We start from the raw sequence: 23,502 nt of genomic DNA, 5'->3' as shown, positions 1-23,502 counted from the left end.
TGGTTGTGGGGCTGGGGCAGCTTGGCGGTGGGTCAAATGGAGACACCTCCTCCTTATAGCAAAAAATTGTAAAATATTTATTATATTCTGAGCACACTTATAATCAATCGCACCTTAATTTACTCAGATCCTGAGTGTGGGGAACAGCAGAAGGAAATGGCAGGGGGGGAAGCGAGAGCAAGCACATCCTCCTGATGACAAAAATCAGTTTTAAAAACGAGGTAGTGGCTGGTATTAACAAAAAAACCTGCAAGAATTAAGATTTTTTAATTAGAGTTGGAAGCCCAGCACTGAGGTCACTAAAGAAAACCTTCAGAGGGGGCTGAGTTTGGGAGGAAAACCCAAGTTTTCCACTCAAAACCAGCTCGGTTAACGAGTTTTGGATGGATTTAACGACAGTGGCTTCCAGATGAGACAAACCGCACCGAGCTTGGACCCAAAACCCCCTGGATATAACCCAAAAATGGAGACATCTAAGATAGAGGTGTAGGACCATGAGCTGAGGTGGGAATGACTCCAACACCTGGAAGAGTTGAGGAAGATCAAGGAGCGTTTCCAACCTGGGGAACAACCAGCTTCGGGGGCGGGGGAGGACACGTCACCCCCTGGGGGACAGTTTGATGGTGGAGAGGAGGACGCAGAAGTAGGGGAAGACCTTCTCGCCACTGAAGGAGGCCACGGGGAAGGTGAAGATGCGTTGGCGGCTGCCGACGGCATAGAAGGAGACCTGCCCCACCTCATAGTCCAGGTAGACCCCGATCTCCCCGTTGAGGAGTGGGACAGAGGTGTTGGAAGGAGCCGTGAGGGCCACGCAGAGCTCATCGTACTTCTGCAAGCCCCAGATCTCGGCGTTGGGCTTGAAGAGGATGCGGCCTTTCCTCTGAACCGACTCGCGGGCCACCCCAACTGCCCAGAAGCGCCCATTGGCCTCCACCTCCCAGTAGTGCCGGCCCGAGGTGAAGCCCTCGCTGCCCAACATGCACGGATCCGTGTCAAACCGGCCTGGACCCTCAGGCCACCGGCGGCCAGGTCTACCCCAGGTGGCCTCTTTGAGGTCATCGGAGAGGATCACTTCGGGACCCGCCGTGGCCGGATCCAGGGTCACGTCCACTGGAGAGCGAAAGAGAGAAGGAATCAGATGCCAAACTGAAGCACAAGAGGACTTGTACCCCCCCAAAATCCCCCCTCAGTGGTGACTTCTCAAGGAGGAAGGGAGAGGAGTGGTGAGGGTGGAGATGGAAGAGCCAAGGGATGGGGGTTGGAGATTAAGGATCTCCAGGTGAGGTTGGACATGAAAGAGCCAAGATGGGGGTTAGAGATAATCTCTAATGGCCATCTCAAGGCAGCCCAGAAACCATCAGGAATTGGCACTTTGCTCCTCTCTCTCTGCCCTTTGTTACCTTCAAACTGTTTTGCCGTGTGATAATCCAGGGCAAGATCCCACGTGCGTGGCCGCGGTTTGAGGAAGAAAGCCATCGCCCCCGCGATGTTCTCCCCTCCTGGCTTGAGGTGCAGAGACGGGAAAGAAAATAAAACCAAATTATTATCCTGCAAATGGCCCCATTTCAGCTTTTCACCCCTTTTTATAGGTTCAACCACCACATTTAGTCAAAATATGTGAAAGTAAATGGCAGTCTTTTTCTGCAGTGATTGCAAAGGAGCTTGGTTCATTATGGGAAGACCCACGGACATGGATGAAATGTGTTAATTCCCTGATGACTATGACGGGAACAGGAGGAGCACGTTGGGCTGGACCTATCCAGCTCCTAGAAACAATTAAACCCTAAAATCTCTATTCTTCGTGTTGGCTTGGGGCACGAATCCTTCTTACATCTATCCGCATTCGACTCCAACAAGGTTTAGTGGAGTGAGAAAAATCCTTAAAATCGAGATAAGCCGAGTCCAACTCTCTCGTGTCCAAAGAAATCCTGCGAGAGGTGGAGAAATTCACCGCTGGCCCTGGGGGAAAATGTGCACGGTGGAGATAAGGGCCGGCGTCGAAGGGCCTCGAATCCGTCCTCTGAAATCTGATGTGGGCTTTTGAGCACAAACAAGTGGTTGCCAGGGGTAAAGGGCACTGGAAATTAGTAATAAAGCCCAAAAATAGTTGAATAAACAACGCAAGATGTTCAAAAATAAACACGTTGCTGCTTTTCTGTGTGCTTTGCCCAGCAAAATGGCAGAGAGGGAAATTAAAGCAATAGGTGGATGAGAAAAAGTGTGTGTGTGTGGGGGAAATCACCCTTAAATTAAGATATAAACAGGAGCTGAGCTGTTTCTCACCCAAATTTCCCCAGCAGGGGCAGACAGAAGCAGATAATAACCATGATCAACCACTGCAAACCACCCTTAAATCCGAAATAAAGCTCCCAAGGGCAAAGCAAAGATAAACCCATTTTCCTTCTCTTGTTGATGGGATGGGGAGAGTGCTCAGAATCCCCTCCCCCCGCCCCCCCCCAAAAAAAGTGGCAGGGTGATGTAACCCACACGAAAGCGTTGGGATTTTCCCCATTCTCGCACCTTTAAGGGTTTTCCTTGGTGGCACCGGCGCCGCTTTGGGGTTCCTCCAGCTGCTTTTCCTCCACCGGTGGCTTCTCTGCTTGGGATTTTTTTTCCTATCTTGTTTTTTGGGTTTTTTTCCCCCTCTTTTAGGTGTTTTTTTTTACCCTCTTCTCTGGCACAGGCTCAGCAAAAGCTCGGTCCCGTCTCTGCCTCTGCCAGCTTTTATCGGCTGGGGAGGGAGGAGGTGTCCAATCTCCCGCCCGCAGATGGGGCTGTGAAGCGCTCGGATGCCTCCTGCACCCTCTGATTGTGCCTTCCCCCCCCACCCCCTTTCAGGGCCATTTTCTTTCTCAATGTCAGCGAGGGAGAGAGGGAGGGTGGGGGAAAAAAAAAAAAAAGGTGGTGCAAAAAATGTGCATTATTGCACCACAAGCACAAAATTGGTTAATCCTACCCCCCAAAATCTGGCTGCAGCTCCTTCCACACAGTGGAGGGGAGCTGATGGAAGTGGTGAGCCTGGAAACGAGACAACCTGGGGGAAATAAAACACGTTATAAGCCATCCGTGTCCTATGGCCCATCAGGCCTCTTCCCCACACACTCTGTCCCCCCAAAATGGTGGAAAGCCAAAACTACTTCAGTTTCTTGGTGGAAAAGCAAAGATAGAGCACCTGGTGGGAGCAACTTAAAGCAAATTAATTCCTGCTTTTAAGGGAAAAGGCCCCCCAAAGTGCTGCCCAGGGGGGTCCTGAACCCCCTTTTTGTCCCTTCCCCCCACCATTTTCAGGGTATTTGGAGCATCCCAAGCAGGTACAGGGTACTTGGTTCCTTCCCCTGCCATGTTACCCTGTAAACACCCCCTGTGCCAGCATCCCTCTCCAGTGTTTTGAGAGAATTCAGAGATATTTGGGATGAACTGAGAGGAATTTGGGGAGGAATTCGGAAGTATTTGGGGAAATGCGGTTATTTTGGGAATAATTGCAGTATTTGAGGAAGACTTATTTTGGGAGGAATTCAGAGGTATTTGGTGATAACTCAATTATTTGGGGAGAATTCAGAGGCATTTTTTTGAGAATTCCTGGGTACTCAAGAATAATTCAGAGTGATATTATGAGGCATTCAGAAGCATTTGGGGCAATTCAGAGATATTTTGTGAGAATTCAGAGGCGTTTGAGAAAGAATTCGGAGTTATTTAGGGACAATTCAAAGGTATTCAGGGAAAATTTCGTTATTTTGGGAGGAAAAGGAGGCTGCTAAACGCACGGCAACAGCAGGCGCAGCCCCCAGCCCACTTCCAGGCACAGGGAGACCCGACACAGAGGCCAAGAGCGGACCTGGTTGAAAACTGCATCGCCAGCCCCCTCCAGGGTTGCCCGACAGGCCGGACCTGATTGAGAACCCCCACGGTCGCCTCCGCCGCTAGAAGCGCTCTCCCGGCCCCGGCGCCCAAAGAGCCGAGAAACGGATTTATTTCGTGCCTGGACAGAGACAGGCGCTGCCTGGGAGCCCAGCAAAGCTGTCGCGTCCTGGTTTAAACGTTGTAAGCGTCTATAATTTACAAAAATCGACTAAATTAACATACTGTACTTAGCACAGGCGGCTCCTCCTATTGGCTGCTTGTGCTCTCGCTTCCAATTATAACGAGCCAAATTCACCTAAAGGGCGCATTTTATTTTCAATGCTAACAACCAGAAGGTTGCGATTTTAGCGGCAACTGCAGTCACCCCATTTCGGTTCCTCAAGTCTTTTTGCTCTCTATGCCGATACAACACGCCTCTTCTCTTTGATTGCGCAAGCTCTTTTCATCCTTAGCAACAACTTCTTTGCCTTCACCGGAGGTATCGAGCCGGGCCGCACGTCGCCCGCCCCACGATGCGGATTCCAGTGTCCCGGAGAGCGGCCATCCCTCGATGCAGCTTTTAGCGCCGCCCCACTTCGCCCCTTCCTCGGGGCAGTTCCTTCGGTGACACGGGCAGGGCTGGCCCTCGGCGCAGCCCTAATCGCCGCCTCGCACCTCCCCGTCCCTCAGTGCAGCTCTTTTAGCGGGGTGAGGCAGCAGCCCAGCCTACGGGGCAGCTCTTTTCATGATACCTTATACTTCCCTCGGTGCAGCCCCGTTCCTTGACGCCTCGCCACCGGGGCAGCTCTTCTAGCGATGCCCCAGAGCTGCCACCCGCCAGGTGCAGCTCCTTCAGTGCCGCCTCGCCTGCCCCGCAGCGCAGCTTTTATTGTTGCTTCACACCTCCCGCCCCTCGGTACCACCCAGTTAGGCGGCGGTTGTCCCTCGGTGCAGGTCTTTTAGTGCCACCTCACCCTCTTTCCATGCAGCTCATCGCCGCCTCAACCCGTTCCTCCGTGCAGCTCTTTTAGTGCTGCCCCCCCCGGTGCCTCCTTCTACGTCCCAGCCCTCGGTGGCGCCTTGCCTGTCCCTCGGTGCAGCTCTTTTCGTGACACGGGGCGGCGGCCATTCACCGGTGCATCTTTTATTATTCCCTCCGCTCTCCCCACCCCTTCCCATAGCTCCTTTTAGCGCTGCCTCATCTCTCCCCTTCCTTGGTGTGACTCTTCCTGATATCAGCCAACCACCCCTCCGTGCCACCCACTCTGTCGCCGCCCCGCCCACCCCTGGTGCGGGTTCCAGTGTCCCGGAGGGCAGCCGCCCTGCTTCGCGCCTCGCTCGGGGCAGCTCTTTCGGTGACACGGGCACGGGCCGGCCCTCGGTGCAGCTTTTACGATGCCTCGCCATCGGTTCAGCTTACAGCGACATGGGGTGGCGAGTACCCCCGATGTCCCCTCCTACGTCCCACCCCTGAACACAGCTCTTTTTATTCACCCTTTACATCTCCCATCCCTTCACGCATCTGTTAATGCTGCCTCACCCTCACCATCCCGCGATGCAGCTCTTTTAGAAATGCGAGGCAGCACCCACCTCCCCGTGCCGCACCTATTCGCACCCCAACCCTTCTCTCGGGGCACCTCTTCCAGTCGCTCCCAGCAGCGTCCACCCCTCGGTTCAACTCTCATTGCCGCCCCGCAATCCCCCTTCCCCTCGCCCTGGGGGTACCGGGGAGCAGCTCCCCCCGCTCCGGGCGCGGCCCCGCCCCGTGTCCAGCTCCTCTGCTGAACCCCCAGTGGTGGCTCTTAAAAGAGCCTTTGGGTTCCACTTTTTATCACTCCATCCACCACGCTAACACTCGCCCGCAACCACCACTACTGCCGCAGGACCCCCAGCCTCCTCTGCGCCCCCGGCTGCCACCTCCGCTTTGCCTCTCGGTCTCCTCGGCTTCTTCAGCCGCTGCACAGTGGCTTTAACAACACGCCTCCGCCCCTTCGCCTTCCCGGCTGGGCTCCGACGGGCTATACCGGCTGCCCTCCCGCGCGGCCCGGCTCTCTCTACTCGCTCCTTACCGACACGGCCAAGGCGGAACGACCCGGCGATGCCGCTGCCCGTCACCCGCTGCAGAAGCCCTTTGTCCAGTAAAGAACCGAGCGCCGCCTTCAGGCGAGCCCCATTCCGCACCACGTTGTAACCATCAACAACGAGAACCTTCTTGATGAAAGCGAGGGAAGCACCTTTACGGCCAGCAGCCAAATAGACAGCGTAGAGGATGAGGTCCGACAGCGACGCCCGCCCGCGCTTCTGCGGCAGCGACGTGGAGGGCTGCGCCGCGGCTTTGCGCCGCGGCATGGCCCGGCTTCCAACCACTGCTCCGCCGCCGCTCCGCCTGCCTCGGCCGCCACCGCCCGACTGCGCGACAGCCCCCCCTCGCCGGGCCCTTTATATACCCCCGCGCCGGACGCAACCGAGGCAACGTCCCCTCCGCGCGCGTGCGACCCCCCCTCCCCTCCCCGGCGGACGCCGCCGAATCAACCCTCCGCGCGCCTCCCCCCCCACACCGCCGCGGCCAAAACGGGCTTTTCCCCCCTCAAAAAAACCCCTCGCCCCAAGGGAAGCGCCAGAGCGGGTTCACACACACGCCCCGCCACGCCTCTCAGTGTCCCCGCGGCCAGGCCCTAGAGAAACTGTGTTAAAAAACCCAAACAACTCCTAAAATGTTAAAAATCGTCCCCCGAAAGTCAAGCAGCTGCCACGCGTGCTTGCCCCAAGGCTCTGCAGCTCTGGGAGCTGTACACAAACAAAATTGCAGCTTAAATGAAATGTAAACACTAATTTATTTCTATGTGTATGTATATACAAATAACAAAAAAATTTTAGAAAAAGTAATTTATAGAAAAATATTTATATCTAGCGCAGCTTTAGTTTCTCTTTTTGTTGCCAAAGGCTCTCATAGGCTGAAATCCCTCTTAGAAAGGTCTAATAAGTATCTGAAGCAACAACTAATTAATTAAAACATATTTCCTGTTAATTACAACCTTTTTTCAACCACTTCTTAGAAAAAAATGTGCTTGAAAAAATAAAAGATAAATAAAAAGTTTGGGATTTTTTTTTCTTTTTTGCTGCCCAGAGACCCGCCGCGAGAATTTAAACTTTGGGGTTTATTTCGGGTTGGTTCCTCCTGTTTCGTCCCGTCTCGCTGCACCCGCGCTTTGCCCCATCGCAGCCTCGAGGCCCCCGACGCGGGCACAAATAGTGGGAAAGGGGATCACAAACGTCGCCTCCTATTGGCCGCCGGACGCGCTTAGGCTTCCTATTGGCTCCGCGCTATCAACCAATGAGAAAAGAACCTTCCGATCCGCCGTGCGGGGGCGAAGGTGAGGACCCCGCCTCCACTCGCCCCTCCCACAGGGGCGAATCTGGGTCTATTAACGGGTTTTTTGCAGAGCTAATAAATATCCGGTGGGTTTTTGCACCGTTTTTGTTTATTTTTGCCCCCGTTGCAAGCCGGGGTTGGGGGCTCGGCAGTGCCTCTGCTTTCCCCTGAGGAAGGGGATGTGGTTTTCCTGGGGAAAAGCCAAAGCTGGTAATTTGGGGCTCAGCGACCTGTGTTTTTTACAGCCTTGTTTGGGAATATTCCATTTATTTTACAGTTTTATCAGCCTTATTCATAACTATCATAATTGCTGATTAGTATCCTCTTTTTTAAATTATTTGTATGTGGGCTGTATTCTATAAAATGTGAAACTTCCAGCTCAAAAACACTCATTTGGTTTGGTTTTGTTCTCTGAATTAATTTATTATATGACTGCATTAACATTATTCCCTCCTGGGATAGGAGTTTGGCAGCCTCATCTTAAAGCTGCTCTAACACCACCTCCAGCCACAGATCCTGCTAGTTCTTATTTTTTACCCTCTGCTGCTTATTTTTCATGTCTGACTTGGGTGCTGAGGTTTAGCGGTGGGATTTTATTTAACTTGAAACTCCTCGCTCGGCTTATTGCTGGCGACATGGCTAATATCTGCCTGAGCTCCGCAGGGACGTAGCAGGAACTCCGCTTACTCCTCGTATTCCTGTGTTAATCCCTGCTTTCTACAGCCACCCTCCGGCCACAGTTTGCTTTCCCCAGGTGCAGCCAGCGTGGTAGAAAAAACACCTCGCAAATAACTCACCTCTCCCAAAGCGATCTCTGCCTGTGTTCCTTGCTGTCCTTAAATCCTTACTGGCCTTGACCCTGGGGGTTGTTTTATCGCTGGGGTGGTTATTTTATCGCTGGTGTGGTTAGAATGTGGGATAAGCTCTGCCTTGCTTTTGACAGTGAGGATCCGGATGCCAACGCCAGCTTCCTGCTCCGTCACCGCTTCCAGAAGAACCATTGCCCGGCCCCTTCGCGTGGGGCGTTTCCCTGACGGCTCAGAAAAAAACAAACCCCCGTCGCCTGGGCCATGGCTGCGGGTAACGCCGTGGAAAACCTCCAGGAGGAGACCACCTGCGCCGTCTGCTTGGATTTCTTCCACGATCCCGTCATGCTCCTGACTTGCGGCCACAATTTTTGCCGCCGTTGCCTCGATTGTTGCTCCACAGATGCCTCTGGGGTCGGTTCCTGCCCCCAGTGCCGTTTACCTTTCTCTCGCGATGGCTTCCGTCCCAACCGGCAACTCGCCAATGTGGTGGCCGCCGTCCAGGAGTTGGCAACGCCGGTGGGGGACGAGATTTGCCGGCGGCACCAGCAACCCCTCACGTTTTATTGTCGCCGGGATGGGATTCTCCTCTGCGCCGCCTGCGCCGAGCATCACCCACACCCCACCGTGCCCAGCGAAGAGGCTGCTCGTGAGTACAGGGTGAGAAAAACCCCGTCTCTAACGCCCTCTCTCTGCCTCAGTGACCCTAAAAACCCAATTTCCCTTAAAACTCAGCCCCAAAAATACGTAGTTTCAGATGGGGCAAAGATTTTTCTTCTTTCCAAGGGGGGGAGGGAAAGCACTGTGACCATCCAAAAGTCAAAATTAAGCTGAAATGCTGCAATTTGCTGAGGGCTCAGTATGAAATAGGGTGGGAAGGTGGAAGTTTGGAAACCGAAACTCTAAATATCAGGGATTTAAAGGCTCCTGCTCTCACACAGCGCCTGCGCCGTGGGGGGTTCCTGCTCTGCTTCCGGGAGTAGAGGGGAAATGGGGGTCCCCAAAGAGGGGGGGGTCCAGACCCAGCAGGGGGTGCAAGGAGAGGGGAGAAAGGGGGGCTGTGGTGTTTAAGGGGCTCACAGGGACTTTTTAGGAGCTGGTGGGGACTTTTTAGAGGGAGTCTTGGAGAGATGGAGCATCCCAGCCCGTCTGGGAGACCTGTAGTGGCCATATAACACTATATATTTATATATTTACACAGATAATGTGTGGATATACATATAGAATAGCTATAAAACTAATTATACCATGAGCATTCATGCGCATACCTGCTTCAGCACAGCTGGAGGAGAGGAGGAGGAGGATGGGGCTGCCAGTGCTGGCCGTATGCAGGGTGCTTTAGGAGTCCTAGCCCCCCTTTACCCCCCCCCGCCCCCCGCCTCCAGGAGCCAAACCCCCTTTTTCCCCGGTTGCAGGAGCGATTCGCAGCTTCCCTAAAAGCCCTGCAAGAGGAGGACGAGCGACGCGCCGGGCTGGTGGTGGCAGCAGAGGAGATGAGACGGGAGATGCTGGTAGGTGCTCCTGCTGTCGGGGTGCACCGTGGGGGGGCAAACTGCTTCATCCCCCCTCTAGCATCCTCCTCCTCTTCCTTCATCCCCCAGACTCTAGTGGATGCTGAGAAGCAGAAGCTGCTGGTGGTGCTGGAAGGGCTTCGTCGGGCACTGGGCGAGCAGGAATCGCGGTTTTTGATCCGTCTGGGGCGTCTGCGCCGAGGGCTGGAGGAGCAACGCCGCAGTGAAGCTGCCGAACTGGCCCGGCTCCGGCAACGCCGCACTGAGCTCCAGGCCAAGTGCCGGCAACCAGATGGTGACCTCCTACGGGTGAGCCAAATCCTGCCCCAAAAATCCCTCTGTTTTCCCCCTTTTTGGCTTTTATTCAGAGGCAAACAAGCCCTGAGCATCTCTCTCCCTTCCTCTCCAGGATGCCCAAATCACCCTCAGCAGGTACCGGGGCCAAAAAACATCATCAGGAACAGCTGTTTTGGGCCAAAATTCCTCTGGGTTTGGGGTTTCCTCCTCATCCTTTCCCCCATCCCTCCTCACATCTTTCCCCCCTGCAAGGATTTTGCTTTTGAGCTGGGGGAGGTTGATGGTTGATCCCAAGCTTGGTGGCCATGGGGGTCTCCCATCACACCTTGTAGGATCTGGAGCCTTTCCCGGGGAAATAAAGCTTCCCCCGTGGTTTTTCACCACAGGGAAGGGAAACGTGGGGGTTTCTTGGCACTAAACACCCCAATTTGCCTCCCCCCGAGGTGCACGGAGTGGAAGGCACAACCGTCGCTTCCACCAATGCCGGAGCTGGAAGCAGAGCTTGAGGATTTTGTCTTGAAAACCAATGTGCTCACAGAAGCGGCGACGCAGTTTAAAGGTATTTGGAGGGTAAAAAATGGCAAAAAAAGAGATTTAAATAAGCAGAAAGAAGAGTTTGGAGGGGGACTGGAGGGGGTAAAGACCACCCAGAATTAGCCAAGTTTAGCTGGAAGGTCCAAGCATCGCCCCTTTAATTTAAAAAATCGCCCAACGATGCCCCTTTAATTTAAAAAAAATATAATAAAAAAAATCAGGGATTTATCCTCTTTATAGCAGCCTTAGCGGGTGGGAAGCTGCAGAGGGCTGCTGGCTGTTAATTAGCACCCAAATTATAACATTAATTAGGTGGGGAGGGAGGGAGGCAATGCCCCACACAAAGGGAGTCTGGGTGGGATGGGGAATGGCGGGGATGTGGGGCAGCCCCAGGGCCAGACCCAGGGGTAGGAGTCTCCGGGGTCATCTTCTCTTTCTAGCCATCGTGGGGTGCCCACCGGAGGAAGACTCGGGGGGATATCGGAGAGGTGAGTCAGGCTCCAGCGCCGATGGTTGGGTTCCGTTCCTGGGGCTGATGCTCAGATTCAGCGTCACGAGCTGGGTCGCGGCTGCAAAAGCTGGAGCTGGTGCTTCAGGTGCAAGATTTGAAGCTGAGGCTCCAGTGCAACATCCAGCCTAGATCCTCAAGGGTGATATTTGGAGCTGAAGCTCCGGTGCAAGGCTTGGGGCTGATGTTCAGACGCGTCATTTGAAGCTGATGCTCCGGTCTAACATTTAGAGCTGATCATTTAGCGCAATATTTGGAGCTGTCGCTTTGGTGTGACACCCAGGGCCGATGCTCAGGTGCCATATTTCGAGCCAATGCTCTTCTGCAACACCTGGAGCCGATGCTGCACCTGGGAATGATGCTTGAGCGCAATGTTTGGAGCTGACACCCCTCTCCCCCCTCCTCCAGCAACCGTGACGCTGGACCCGGCCACAGCTCACCCCCAAATCCTGGTGTCAGCAGACGGCCGGACTGCAGGACGTCGGGAAACCCCCCAGGCTCCTCTTCCTTCAGGAGCCGAGCGATTTGAGTCTCTACGTTGCGTTTTGGGGCGTCAGGGTTTCGCCGGGGGCCGGCACCGTTGGGCCGTGGAGGTTCGTCCTGGTCCCGACTGGGCGCTGGGGGTGGCTCGTGAGTTTGTCTCCCGTAAAGGTTGTTTCGGTCTCAGCCCTGAACGAGGGGTTTGGGCTGTGGGGCAGTGGCTGGGGCAGCTGCGGGCTCTCACCTGGCCCAGCCCCACATCTCTGCCCCACAGCCGCGTGCCCCGGCGCATCGAGGTGGCTTTGGATTACGCCATGGGGCGGGTGGCTTTTCGCGATGCCGACAGCGAAACTGAAATCTTCGCCTTCCCCCCAGCTGCTTTCGCTGGCGAACGACTGCGGCCGCTGCTGTGGCTGGGTGAGGGGCCAGCTCTGCTCACCCTCTGCCCCTGAGCCCCCCAAAATCCCACCCTTCCACCCCCTTGACCACCCCTTCACTCAATAAACAGCCCCCACACCCCTCCCAACCCCATTTGCTTTTCCTTTTAACACCTAATTTAGCAAAATTAATCACATTTCACCCCCCTGCTCCTCGATGGGTTTGCACAGACTCAAAAGTCCCCTGAAAATACAATTTTTTGCAGCTCTGCTGGGCAGTTTTCCAGTGAAAATAAGCCTTGAAAAGGGAAAAAACCCAAGGGAATATCTTGCTCCCCACTGTGGCTTCACAGCTCTCACCCCAAACCCCTTCCCCAAAGCAAAGCCCACCCTGAATGCACATTTTTCACTCATGTAATTATTATTTTTTAAAGAGGGGGGGGTAAAGAAAGAGAAGGAAATTGCACAGGAACCCATAGCAGAGCAGGATTTTGCATGCTGGGGAGAGGGGCTGTACTCAATAGATTTTTTTTTTTTTTGCCAATTTTTGTTGGGTTTCTCCCCCCTCATCACACTACATTTCCTTGCAAGAAAATACCCTCAATAGGAGAACGAGGAGATTTTTGTTTCCCCAGCTGTTCGTTAAAGGAAACAAGACCCAGAAAAACAGGGAGAACCCCTAAAAAACATGAGAGCTCAAATTTGAGGAAGAAAAGGGGCTTTGTTGCTGCTGGTAGATGCCTCGTAGGAAGGTTTTGCAGACGGAGAATTCTCAGCTTAAGATTTGCAGAGAAATTAGGGGAAATGGGATAAAACCACTTCTTGCGCCTCCCAGGATGGCTCAAGGCTGGGGCCTCCCTGTGGTTTTGCAATCGCTGCCAGAATGTGAGCGGAGAGAGAAGCCGTGGATAGGATTTCATCCCCATTTCACCACCTATGAGTGACCAGAAGGGGGAAAAATAAACAAAAGCAGCATCTTCAGACAGCAAGAAGGCATTATTAGGGTAAAACCATGTAATAAAGCGCTGTTATCAGGCAGCACAGGCAAGATTGAGCGCATCTCTGCCTCTTACAGCCCCAAGCACACTGCCTCTGCTGCCAGAATTCCCTCCCCGCAGCCGCAGAGAATCGTGACTTTGGTCTGAGGAAGAGGTGAAACCACAGGGAAAGGCAGTGGGGAAGGCGTCTTTTTTCATCTTCAGGGCCCCAACTAGGCAGCAGCAACTTTAAATAAGGCCCTTGACAAACCCACAACATTGCAGCTCACTGCTAAACCCAAATTACAGCCCAGCTCAGTTTGTAATTAGTCACTGTCCCGCTTGGTTCATGACAAGGTCATGTCACCCTCGAAACACAAGAGCTTGTTAACAGCACAAGGTCCATCGATGCTTCACGTAAATCAAAGTGCTTCTTCACAGAGTCCTGCTCCAATGAGCTTCCAACACTCTATTTCCTCTGAAAGGCTTAATAGATAGTTAATTTGAAAGTCCATGCAGGAAAAATAAAGCATAAACACAAAAAAAGTTGCCTTTCTGCATAGTTCAGCAGGCCCAAAGCCAGTTCTGCAGCACTGGGGAAGGGGGAAAAAAAATCAACCTCTTTTCACTTGAAGGCACTTCACAAGATTCACGTCAGCAGTTTGGACGGCGGCTCGCTTAGCATGGAGGGCACAAAGCCCCCATTCCTCCAGCAGCGCCAGCAGATGTGCCTCGCAGCCCTCCTGCAGAGCTGCCACTGCTGCCCCGTGCACCCCAAAGCCCGCCTGGATAACAGAGAAACGCCGCACTAACCCACGGAAAAAGGCCACGGGGAGCAGTTTAGGGTTTTTCTTCTGTGAGAGACGGAGTTTTTTCCACAGCGCTAGAGATCTAGGAGGAGCCGGGGGCATGTCGGGGGGGTTTGGGGCTGGAGAAGGGGCGTTTTGGCTTTTCTTGTTACCGGCCGCCACCGCCGCTTGCTTCGCCCGCGCCATCCCGCCGAACTCTTCCCGCCAAGCCCCGCGCCCCGCCCCCTATAAGCCGTCGACGCGCTCTGATTGGCTGCTCCTTACTCCATCGCGGAGCCCCATTGGCTACTTCCTCTCCCACTAACCCGCCCCAGAACGGACCGGAGTGAGGACTGAGCAGCCGGCGAGGGGCAGCGGAGGCGGAGGGACGGACCTGAGTGAGGACTGCGGGGCCCTCCGAGGGCGGGGGCGTTAAATCTGCCCTGGGGACCATTTTAAGTGGAAAAAGGCAGATTTTGGGGAAGTGGGTTTGACTCTATTCGGGTTAATAATTGATGGGTGTGTATAAAACTGGGGCTCAAAAGACGCTTTTTTAAATCACCAGCTCGTTATACCCAAAATACACCAATTCGGTCATATTTCACCCCAAAATACAGCTCCAGTGTGAACCAAGGGGGTGTCGGGGCTTTTAATTCTCTGGTTTTGGGGAGGTTTGTCCTGTTTTGGGCATTTTCCCTGGGGGGGGGGGACAGCCAGCGCACTGGGAAATGGGCGTTTTCCTATTTTCCACCCTCAAAATGGTGCCCGCGGGGAAGAAAACCCCCAATTGGGGCAGAATTGATTAACAAAAAAGGGGCTGCGCACTGCTGCCTCGAGGCAAAAGTGCTGAAAAACCCCAAACCACCTTTTCTTTGTGTGTGGATTTTCCCCCTTTTAAGTGAAAATAAAAAGATTTGGTGTTTTTAGCCCCAGCAGTGGAAGTGGAGAGGAAACAGCTCCAAAAATATCCCTATAACCACCAGGATTTAACCCAAATCCTGCTTGAAGGGGGGCAGAAATCCCTCCCAGTGTCACCAGTTTGCCCAGTTCCCCCCACATTGCCCTTTTCCCCTCTTTTTATCCCAATTCATTGTGATAAAATTTCATAATTTAATTTCATTTCTTGCATTTCATAACTTCCTCCGCTCTGAAAAGAGGCTTTTTCTCCCCAAAACAAAGCCAAGTGGGACCTTTCTCCCCCCACCCCCCCAAAAAAAAGCCACATCCAAGGGTTTATTTAAGCTAAAAAGGGGCTTTTTTAACACAAAAGGGGCCTTTTTAGCAGCAGAAATTATGCCCCGCCCCCCCGGAGCTGGTACTCCAAGGCTGGAATATATGGGGCAGAACGTATAGAGCAGCAAGCGGGCTGTGGTATAGGGCACACCTATGGGGAGGAGACTGTGTGGTCTGCGATATAGGGCCTGGGTATAGTGCCCAGACCCTATAGCCCCATATAGGGACAAACCATGTATATACAGGGCCCAGAGCACACAATCACATATAGGGACTGGGGCACAGACCCTGTACAGGTCCCTTATACCCCCTACAGACCTCACAGCCCAGTAGAATGCCCAGAATATAGGGCTTAGACCATATAGGGACCAGGGCATATAGGTCTGTATAGACCCACATAGATCTGTATAGACCCCCTATAGGCTCGTACAGACCCCTATAAATCTGTATAGACCCCCATAGACCTGTATAGACCCATACAGACCCGAATAGACTCTTATAGGTTCATATAGACCCACACAGACCTGTACAGACCCACATAAACTCCTATAGGTTCGTATAGACCCCTATAGGTTCACATATGCCTACATAGACCTGTATAGACCCCCCATAGGTTCATACAGACCCAAATAAATCCATATAAACCTGTATAGACCCATATAAACGCGCACAGACCACTATAGGTCAGTTTATGGCCTGGAGCACCCAGAGCCACCGGGCTGAACGCAGGGACGAGGCCCCGGAGCGCAATATAGGACCCGAGGGAGCCGGCAGCTGTGGGGCGGCGAAAGAAATCTGAATTTTGGGCTTTTTTAGGATTTTTTTTTGGTTTTGGCTTTTATTCTGGAAAAGAATTCCTCCGCTCGCAGCCGATTTCCCTCCCCCCACCCCGGTGTCGCTGGGTGCTGAATCCTCGCTAAACCACGCCAAAAAAACCCAACCGAAAACCACAAGAAAAAAAAAAAACAAAACCAGAACCACCCAAAAAATGATGGAAAAAGGGGACGAAAAATAAAAATACAAGCAGAGGGATGGCGCCCGCTAACTCCAACTGGGATCGTAACCCGTCCAGTCCGAGGGGGGGGCGAGATAAACGCGTCGGCCCCGATAAATGAAGCTGACGATGCCGCGATAACCGGCGCGGGGGACGCCAGATTTGAGGTCGTCCATCAACCCCAGGGCTTTGGCAAAGGCTTTGAAGGAATCGCGGCCGCTGTATTGCAAACGGACAGTGCCCAGTTCCCGGCGCCGGTTGCCCTGGAGCTCCTCCACCTTCACCTCGGGAGCGGCGTAAACCTTGGGGAGAAAAGAACGTTCGTACTCCTCCTTTTTGAGGTAAGAAAGATCCAGTTGGGTAAAAGGCACGAAGCGGTCGTTGAGTTTGATAAATTTTAAATATTGATCGAAAAATTGGCCGTGGCTCACTCCTTTCCGACCAAACGTCATGGTCCGTGAGACTTCGGGGCGGACGCAGGAACGATCTCGGCGTTGTTCGGGTTGACGCATCCAATCATCCCAAAAAGCTCGCGGCCATTTGGGTTCAAGTTCATCCCAAAGTTCGGCTAAAAGCAACCAACCCAAACCGGGAAAAAAGTCAGTCCGGTAAAGCAAATCGGCTTGTCCGACGTCCACCATTTGTTCTTTCCCATTGTCGTTCCAAGCAGAGATGCACCAGAGGCTGCGATCGGCCAAAAGGAGGGGAAACGCCGCTTGGAAATACTCGAAAAAATCGGGGGCGATTTCTAAATCGTCCTCCACCACGATGGCGGCGCGGTAACGGAAGGTATGAAAAACCTGACCTAACGCCCACCGGTAATGCCGAGCGATTTTATAATAACCTTGGAATTTACGGTGTTCTGCCGGCACTGGGATATCACTGAGATCGGGCTGACGGATGTGAGCCACGGCGTCGCCGTAGGATGCGATAACAGCAGCCGTTTCGGCGTGGCCGCAGTCCTGGCTGACAATGACGGGGAAACGTTGAGCCGACGGCCGGTAACGTAAGAGTTTATCCAAACACCGGCGGACGGTGCTGCGGTCGCAAGCCAGGACCAGCACCGGTAACACCGCGTCGGCGGCATCGGTGAGCGGCGGTGGCGGCGGGGGGGAGAGTCTGGGGGGAATTTGTGAAGATTTGGGGGTGATGGGAACCCGCCGCCGCCCCCATAATTGGCTGTAGCGGTGGATTTGGCGCAGGAGTTCTTTTTGCCGTTCCAGTTCGGTTTCGGCGTCTTGAGCCAAACGAATGACTTCGGCCGTTAAGCGGGCGCCGTCGGTGGCGGGGGAAGGCGGGCGGCTCCAGAGGAAGAGGAGGAGGAGGCCGTGCCAGGCGATGAAAAGCGCCGCCCCCCACAACACCAAGCTGCTCTTCTTCAGCATCCTTCAGCGCTCACTCCCACTCCATCGACCTGGGGAGAAAGGGCGGGAAAAAACACCAGAAAAGAGGATTAAAAACACAAGGAAAGGGGTTAAAACCACCAGAAAGAGGGTTAAAAGCACCAGAAAAGGGGATAAAAACACCAGAAAAGGGGGGGGGGGGAAGAAAGAGGGGGAAAAACACCAGGAAAGGGGGGTACAAAAAAAAAGAAAGGGGGGTAAAAACACCAGAAGGGGGTTAAAAACATCAGAAAAAGGTGTAAAAAAAAAAAAAAAAAAAGGGGGATTAAAACCACCAGAAAGAGGGGAAAAATCACCAGAAAGGGGGGGAAAAATCACCATGAAATGGGGGAAAAACACCAAAGAGAGGGGTAAAAACACCAGAAAGGGAGGAAAAACCACCAGAAAGAGGGGGGAAAAAAAAAAGAAAGGGTGTTAGAAACACCAGAAAGGAGGTTTAAAACACCATAAAGAGGGTTAAAAACTCCAGAAAGGGGGGTAAAACCACCAGGAAAGGGGGTAAAAACACCCCAAAGAAGGGCAAAAACTCTAGAAAGGGGGGTAAAAACACTCAGAAAGAGGGTTAAAAACCCCCTTTTTACCCCCAAAGTGGGGCTGGATGGGGACAGAGCCCCCCCAAGGGCGGTGTCCCCCAAAATATCCACTAAAACCCCCCCCAAAACATGCTACAACCTCCCGAAAAAGAGGAATTTCCTCCCACCCCCTTGGAGAGAGGAAGCGAAACCGCGCGGCCCCGGAGCCTCCCAGCAGAAACGTGGCACCGCGATAAAAAAAAAACAACATTAAATAGGTTGAAAAAAAAGCAAATTATAAAGCCCAAATGTCAGGGCAGAGTCCGCTCCCGTTAAACGTTAACCCCGGCGAGGATTCGCCAGCACAAAGGTGGAGGGGGGGGGCGGGTGCTGAGGCGGGGGCAGTTGAAAATGGGGGAGAAATCCAAAAATATATAAAATTTGAGCACTAAAATGTTCACAAAAACCACGTTTTCAGGGTGTTTTTACTCACCCGGAGCCTGGTCCCCACTCCTGCCGGCAAGATGTGAATGAGGGAAGGGGAGGGGGGGAGAAAGGGAGGGGGGGAAGAGGGGAATTAAAAGGAAAAAAATAAGAAAAAAAAATAAGGAACAGGGAAAAAAAAGAGAATATAAAAGGGGGGGGGAAGCCATTTATTAACTTGGGCGCACGTGAGCAGCTCAAGGGTTAACGCTGCCGCGGGCCACGTTGGCGGGCGGAAAAAGGGAATTAAAAGAAAGAAAAACACCCAGAAAAGGGGTATTTAAAAGCAAAAAAAGGGGGGGAAAAGGTGTGTAGAGGGGGAGGAAGGGGGGGGGACCTGGTGGCACTGCAGTTCCCCTCCCCCGAGAGGGGAAGGGTGAGGGCAGAAAGTGCCGGTAACGGTGAAAGCTCCCCGTTCCCGGCCACGAAATGCTGGTCTGGTCCCGGAAAAGCAGCCAGAGAGAAGGAAAAAATAGGTGAAAAGGGAAATTTAAGGGATTTTGTGCTTTTTAGCAGGGGGAGGTGCTGGGGTTAAGCTGTACCTGGGGGGCTGGAAGCAGCTCAGCCTCACGGCAGCTCAAGTTTTGGCTTAGAATGAAGAGTTTTGGCTGAAAACGCGGGGGGTTTGGCCCCAAATGAGATGGTTTTGGCCCAAAACGCGTGTTCAGCTGCGGCTTTCCCCGGCAGGGAGGCACAAGCAGGCGGCGAAGCGCTGAGTAAGCAAAGCTGGGGATTTTCCCTGCCCTCGACTTCACTCCGAGCGACCGCTAATTAAATCCAATTAAATCCCCAGGCGCCCCCAAACCCCCCCAGATCTGAGGGCGGGGGGAGAGGAGGTGACATCCCCCCCATTTTTTCCCCCCTCAGGGGTTTTTAGGGGTGAAACACCCCCAAATCCATGAATTCCTGAAGTTTGGGGGGATTTTAATCTCCTTTTCCCCACCCCAGAGGCCCCAAAACCACTAGATTTGTGGCAACCGCCCCCCGCCACTTTTGCGCCACCATCCTTAAATTATTCATTAAATATTCATTTTTAATTAATCCAGGTTCCTTTTTACACCTTGGGGAAAAGCAGCTCCAGCTTTGGTGACACCAAAACCACCCAGAAGGGAGCGAGGAAGCGAGCGCTGCTTTCAGGGAACCCCCCACCCTGATTTTTCCAATTTTTCTATGATTTTTCTCCAATTTTTCCACCTTTTTGGCTTCATTTCAGGGGGAGCAACGCCAAAATAAACTGCAACGAGGTGGCTGGATGGAAACAAACCCTCATTTGGGCAAAATTAATCCCTTTTCTACGGGATTCGCCACTGCACATCACCTCAATCTTCCTAAAAATCCAATATTTTTCCCCTTTTTTTTGCCTTTTCGTGAAGTTTTAATCCCCTTCCAGTGGGAATTAGGCGGCGAACAGGTGGGAAAAATGTTTCCCTTCACTCTCCAGGTTAAAATCCTCAGGATTTACCTTTTGTTGCTCGCTCCAGGGGGAGGGGGGTCGCTGGGGTTCCCCCCTCCCCCCCCCGTTTTCCAGAACCGCCGGGGAATCCCTGGGGAATCGGGGGTCGCTGCGTCTCTCCCCTCTCCGAGCTTCCTCGGGGCGTGGGTTGGGGGGGTCAGGGCATGGCAGGGGCTGCGTCTGTCTGTCTGTCCATCGGTTCGGGGCTCAGCACCCCCCAGCCCCCAGCCATGGTTTGTTTTCTAGGGGGTGGTGTCTCCGGTGAGCTCTAAAAATGAGGGAGAAAAGGTTAAAATGCTCAAATCTCACTTCCCCCCCCCAAGGATGGCGGGGGGACAAAATCCCCAGGGAGAGGAATTCCTGCAGGGAATGGGGGGAGGGAGGCCTCCTCCCTGCCCCACAGGGACAGCAGATCGTGTGTCCCCCCCCAACCCCTACAGGGGGTAGGGGACCCCCCCAGCCCCACAGCAGCCTCCCCAGCCCTATAGCAGCCCACCAGATCCTCCTAACACCCCCATATGGGGGTCAGAGGAGGCCCCTCAGCCCCCCAGCAGCCCCCCATTCCCTCCTGACACCCCATAGGGCACAGGGGAGTCCCGCTAGACCCATGGCAGCCCCCCGACACCCCGCAGGGGTCTGAACCCCCCGTTCAAGCCCCACCTGACAACCCTATAGGGATCAGAGGAGCCCCCCCAGCCCCACAGCAGCCCCCTCCGTCTCCCCCGACACCCCTATAGGGGTCATAGACCCCCCCCAGCCCCTCCTGGCACACCTATAGGGGTCAGAGGAGCCCCCCAGCCCCATAGTAACCCCCTCGACACCCCTATAGGGATCAGAGCCACCCCCCCAGCCCCTCCTGACACCCCTATAGGGGTCAGAACACCCGCCCAGCCCTCCAGCAGCACCCCCAGCCCCCCTGATGCCCCTATAGGATTGAAGGGAGCCCTCCCAGCCCCATAGCAGCCCCCCGACACCCCTGCAGGGGTCAGAGCCCCCCCTCAGCCCCTCCTCGTACCCCCCCAGGGGCCACCGAAGGTCCCTCCTCCCCTACAGGGCACAGCTCTGGCCCCTCCGCCCCTAGAGGCGACAGCAGAGGTCCCCCCCCCAGCCATAAGGGACATGGAGAACCCCCACAGGCCGTATGTCCCCTCCGGTGGGGCACGATCCAGCCCCGCTCCCCGCCTCGGGCCCCCCCGCCCGGTACCAGCGGCGCCTCCCGACAGCGCCCGCCACTTCCGCCCCGCCGCACCGGAAGCGACGCCATGGCAACGGCGAGGCCCCGCCCACCAGCTCCACCCCTCCCCGGAACACCGCGCCCCCTCGAGGCCGGGCCACGCCCCCAGCCAATCACGCTCCCCTATACGGGAAACCACGCCCCCATCTCGCGGTCACGCCCCCACCGCTCGGCCACGCCCCCTCCGCTGCCGACCGCGCCCCCTGCGGGGCTTCCCTAATCGATTAATGGCGTCTTAATTAATCAATTCCTGGAGCGTTTCCCTAATCAATTACTCCCGGCTTAATTAACCAGTCCTGGGGGGGGTGGTGGGAGGTGTCTCCGTTAATTAACCCCTTCGCGCCGCAGGGCTGGGAGGGGAGAAATGACGTAGCGGAAGGGGCGGGCTTGTGGGGGGGGCGCGCGCGCGCGCGCTCCGGGCAGCGCGGAGGAGGTTGGACGTGTCTGGTCCGGGAGGTGGGGGGGGAATGGGGGGCACTGGGGGGGTCTGGGAGGAACGTGGGGCCATGGGGGGCATTGGAGCGATGGGGGAATGGGGGGTCTGGGGGGCAATGGGGGGTGGTGGGTGGTCAAAAGGGGGGGCTGGGAGGCAATAAGGGGGGGGGCTGGGGGGGCCCTGAGGGGTTTGGGGGTGATGGGGGGCAATGGGGGATCGGGGGTCTGGGGGATTGAGGGGGCGATGGGGGGCAGTAGGGGGACTGGGGGGGATGTGGGGCAAGGGGGGTGCATGGGGGTGATGGGGGGTCTCGTGGGGCAATAAGGGAGACTGGGGGAGCACTAGGGGGATCGGGAGGCTGGAGGGGACTTGGGGTGATAGGAGGGTCTGAGGGGGATTGAGGGGCAATAAGGGGTTACTGGGGGGGGTTGGGGGAGCAGTAAGGGGGGCTGGGGGGCAATGGGGGGATTGGGAGTGTAGGGGGGTATTGGGGGTCCATGTGGGGGACTGGGGGGGGCAATGGTAGGGGGGATATTGGGGCTGGGGGGGGATAATGGGAACTGGAGGGCAGCGGGGGGTGCCAGCAAGGGGGAAGAAGAGGACCCCCCCATGACCCCCCCCCCCCTTTTTTTTTGCCCCCCCCCCCCCCTTCCCCAGCCATGGAGCCGCCCCCCTCCTGTTTCCAGTCCAGCCTGGATTTCTGCCCTGAATGCGGCTCTGTCCTGCCCCCCCCGGGCCCCTCCAGCACCGTCCCCTGCCCCCGCTGCACCTTCGCCCTCCGCACCGTGGGTCAGTGGTGGCTGGGGAGGGGGGGGAGCACCTGGACACCTGGGTCCCCTGGGCACCCCCCCCCGGCCCCCCTGGCTTTGTTTTGTCATGTGTGTCCCCCCCCCCCAGATTTGGAGGGCAAAGCCGTGTGCAGCAGCATCCAGTTCAACCGGCTGGAGGCGGGGAGGGGGCACGATCCGGCGCCCCACATCGAGGGGCCCCTGGTGAGTGGGCGGGGGAGGCGGGGGGTGCGGGGGAACCTTACTGGGAGGGGTAAAAGTTTACTGGGAGGGGGCTAAAACCCCAAATTCCAACTGGGAGGGGGAAAAACCTTACTAGGAAGGGGTAAAACCCCACTGGGAGGGGACCCCCAGCCCCAAAACCCTACTGGAGGGGGATAAAACCTTACTGGGAGGGGATCCCCACCCCAAATTCCAACTTGGAGGGGGGTAAAACGTTAACTGGGAGGGGACCCTCACCCTAAAATCTCCCTGTGGGGGGATAACACCCCACTGGGGTGGGGGGTAAAGCCTTACTGGGAAGGGACCCCCCCCCCCCACCCCAAAACCCCACTGGGGGGCAGGTAAAACCCCACTGGGACGGGTCTCCCCCTAAAATGGGGTCCCCAACCCCCCACCATATGAAGCATCAAACTCCTCGTGCCCAGAATATTTGGGGGTGTCCCACCCAGCAGGTCAGATTTACCCCCCCCCCTTACTGAGCCGGGGGGATGTTGTTACCCTTCCCCAGGGGCAGGGAATGGGGGGGAGGGACGTGTGTGTGACCCCCAGTAATTTTTTTTTTGGGGGGGTCAGGTGGAGCGGCGCTGCCCCCGCTGCGGGCAGGAGGGCATGGCCTATCACACCCGCCAGATGCGCTCGGCCGACGAGGGCCAGACCGTCTTCTACACCTGCCCCCGCTGCCGGTGAGGGCTCCCCTCCCCGGCTTTACCTGCCCCCCCTCAATTTTGCCCCCCCCCACTTTTTCACACCCCCCCCCAGCCATGGGGGGGGCACCCTCCAATCACCCCGCCCCCCCCCCCCCCCCATAACCACCCCCTTGTTTTCCCTGCAGGTTTCAGGAGAAGGAGGATTCATGATGGGGTATTTGCCCCCCGCCGTGGGGTATTTGCCCCACTTGTGGGGTATTTGCCCCCCCATATGGGTAATAAAAGCCCCCAGGTTTTTATTCAAGGCTGCGCTTGGGGGTGTCTCAGTTGTCCCCCCTCCCCAAACTGCCCCCTCAGCCCCTATTTACCCCCCAAAAACTGCTCCTGAGCCCCTCACTGCCCCCCCAGCCTATATCTGCCCCCCAAACTACGCTCTCAGCCCCTATTTCCCCCCCCGCAACAGCCCCTTCAGGCCTTATCTTCCCCACCAAACTGTCCCTCCAGCCCGTTTGCCCCCCCAGCCCCTGTTTATCCCCCTAATCTGCCCCCCAGCCCCTATCTACCCCCCACAATTGCTCCCCCAGACCCTGAACTGTCCCCCCCCGC

At 55.3% G+C, this 23,502-nt stretch overlaps 5 protein-coding genes across 16 annotated transcripts; 2 read left to right on the top strand and 3 right to left on the bottom strand.

Moving 5' to 3' along the window:
• Positions 1 to 53: 53 nt before the first annotated feature.
• LOC128901699 (butyrophilin subfamily 1 member A1-like) lies at positions 54 to 8,139 on the bottom strand. Of its 4 annotated transcripts, none has more exons than XM_054183850.1 (4): positions 8,011 to 8,139; positions 2,521 to 3,034; positions 1,401 to 1,499; positions 54 to 1,110 (listed from the first exon to the last, which is right to left on the bottom strand). In XM_054183850.1, the coding sequence occupies exons 3-4, from the start codon at positions 1,474 to 1,476 to the stop codon at positions 599 to 601; spliced, it is 588 nt and encodes a 195-aa protein (XP_054039825.1). In that variant the 5' UTR covers positions 1,477 to 1,499; positions 2,521 to 3,034; positions 8,011 to 8,139; the 3' UTR covers positions 54 to 598. The 4 variants fall into 4 exon arrangements, with proteins under 4 accessions (XP_054039825.1, XP_054039824.1, XP_054039823.1 ...); XM_054183849.1 differs by lacking the exon at positions 8,011 to 8,139 and adding an exon at positions 5,910 to 6,045; XM_054183848.1 differs by lacking the exon at positions 8,011 to 8,139 and having other exon boundaries at positions 1,401 to 1,503; positions 2,521 to 4,006.
• LOC128901702 (histone H1B-like) lies at positions 4,152 to 6,327 on the bottom strand. The gene has a single exon (XM_054183853.1). It carries the CDS (start codon positions 6,187 to 6,189, stop codon positions 5,689 to 5,691), a length of 501 nt encoding a protein of 166 aa, XP_054039828.1. The 5' UTR covers positions 6,190 to 6,327; the 3' UTR covers positions 4,152 to 5,688.
• Positions 8,140 to 8,166: 27 nt separating the features above from the next.
• LOC128901654 (RING finger protein 39-like) lies at positions 8,167 to 11,875 on the top strand. 3 transcript variants are annotated; one of them, XM_054183760.1, is made up of 7 exons: positions 8,174 to 8,679; positions 9,435 to 9,530; positions 9,621 to 9,839; positions 9,940 to 9,962; positions 10,271 to 10,386; positions 10,802 to 10,849; positions 11,278 to 11,875. In XM_054183760.1, exons 1-7 carry the CDS (start codon positions 8,284 to 8,286, stop codon positions 11,799 to 11,801), a joined length of 1,422 nt encoding a protein of 473 aa, XP_054039735.1. In that variant the 5' UTR covers positions 8,174 to 8,283; the 3' UTR covers positions 11,802 to 11,875. The 3 variants fall into 3 exon arrangements, with proteins under 3 accessions (XP_054039734.1, XP_054039735.1, XP_054039733.1); XM_054183758.1 differs by having other exon boundaries at positions 8,176 to 8,679; positions 10,214 to 10,386; XM_054183759.1 differs by lacking the exon at positions 10,802 to 10,849 and having other exon boundaries at positions 8,167 to 8,679; positions 10,214 to 10,386.
• Positions 11,876 to 14,797: 2,922 nt separating this feature from the next.
• MGAT1 (alpha-1,3-mannosyl-glycoprotein 2-beta-N-acetylglucosaminyltransferase) lies at positions 14,798 to 20,849 on the bottom strand. Of its 5 annotated transcripts, XM_054183786.1 has the most exons (4): positions 20,585 to 20,682; positions 19,579 to 19,837; positions 18,127 to 18,146; positions 14,798 to 17,132 (listed from the first exon to the last, which is right to left on the bottom strand). In XM_054183786.1, exon 4 carries the CDS (start codon positions 17,101 to 17,103, stop codon positions 15,766 to 15,768), a length of 1,338 nt encoding a protein of 445 aa, XP_054039761.1. In that variant the 5' UTR covers positions 17,104 to 17,132; positions 18,127 to 18,146; positions 19,579 to 19,837; positions 20,585 to 20,682; the 3' UTR covers positions 14,798 to 15,765. The 5 variants fall into 5 exon arrangements, with proteins under 5 accessions (XP_054039761.1, XP_054039762.1, XP_054039759.1 ...); XM_054183784.1 differs by lacking the exons at positions 18,127 to 18,146; positions 20,585 to 20,682 and adding an exon at positions 20,774 to 20,849 and having other exon boundaries at positions 14,799 to 17,132; XM_054183785.1 differs by lacking the exons at positions 18,127 to 18,146; positions 20,585 to 20,682 and adding an exon at positions 20,704 to 20,723 and having other exon boundaries at positions 14,799 to 17,132.
• A 196-nt stretch (positions 20,850 to 21,045) lies between these two features.
• POLR1H (RNA polymerase I subunit H) lies at positions 21,046 to 23,200 on the top strand. 3 transcript variants are annotated; one of them, XM_054183867.1, is made up of 5 exons: positions 21,046 to 21,111; positions 21,897 to 22,028; positions 22,137 to 22,231; positions 22,823 to 22,932; positions 23,082 to 23,200. In XM_054183867.1, exons 2-5 carry the CDS (start codon positions 21,899 to 21,901, stop codon positions 23,104 to 23,106), a joined length of 360 nt encoding a protein of 119 aa, XP_054039842.1. In that variant the 5' UTR covers positions 21,046 to 21,111; positions 21,897 to 21,898; the 3' UTR covers positions 23,107 to 23,200. The 3 variants fall into 3 exon arrangements, with proteins under 3 accessions (XP_054039842.1, XP_054039840.1, XP_054039841.1); XM_054183865.1 differs by lacking the exon at positions 21,046 to 21,111 and adding an exon at positions 21,167 to 21,259; XM_054183866.1 differs by lacking the exon at positions 21,046 to 21,111 and adding an exon at positions 21,177 to 21,236.
• Positions 23,201 to 23,502: the final 302 nt, after the last annotated feature.

This window comes from Rissa tridactyla, chromosome 27 (genome assembly GCF_028500815.1).
Source record: "Rissa tridactyla isolate bRisTri1 chromosome 27, bRisTri1.patW.cur.20221130, whole genome shotgun sequence".
Taxonomy (NCBI): domain Eukaryota; kingdom Metazoa; phylum Chordata; class Aves; order Charadriiformes; family Laridae; genus Rissa; species Rissa tridactyla.
Note: the sequence above shows the minus strand (reverse complement) of the source record. Positions and strands in the feature narration are given on the sequence as shown.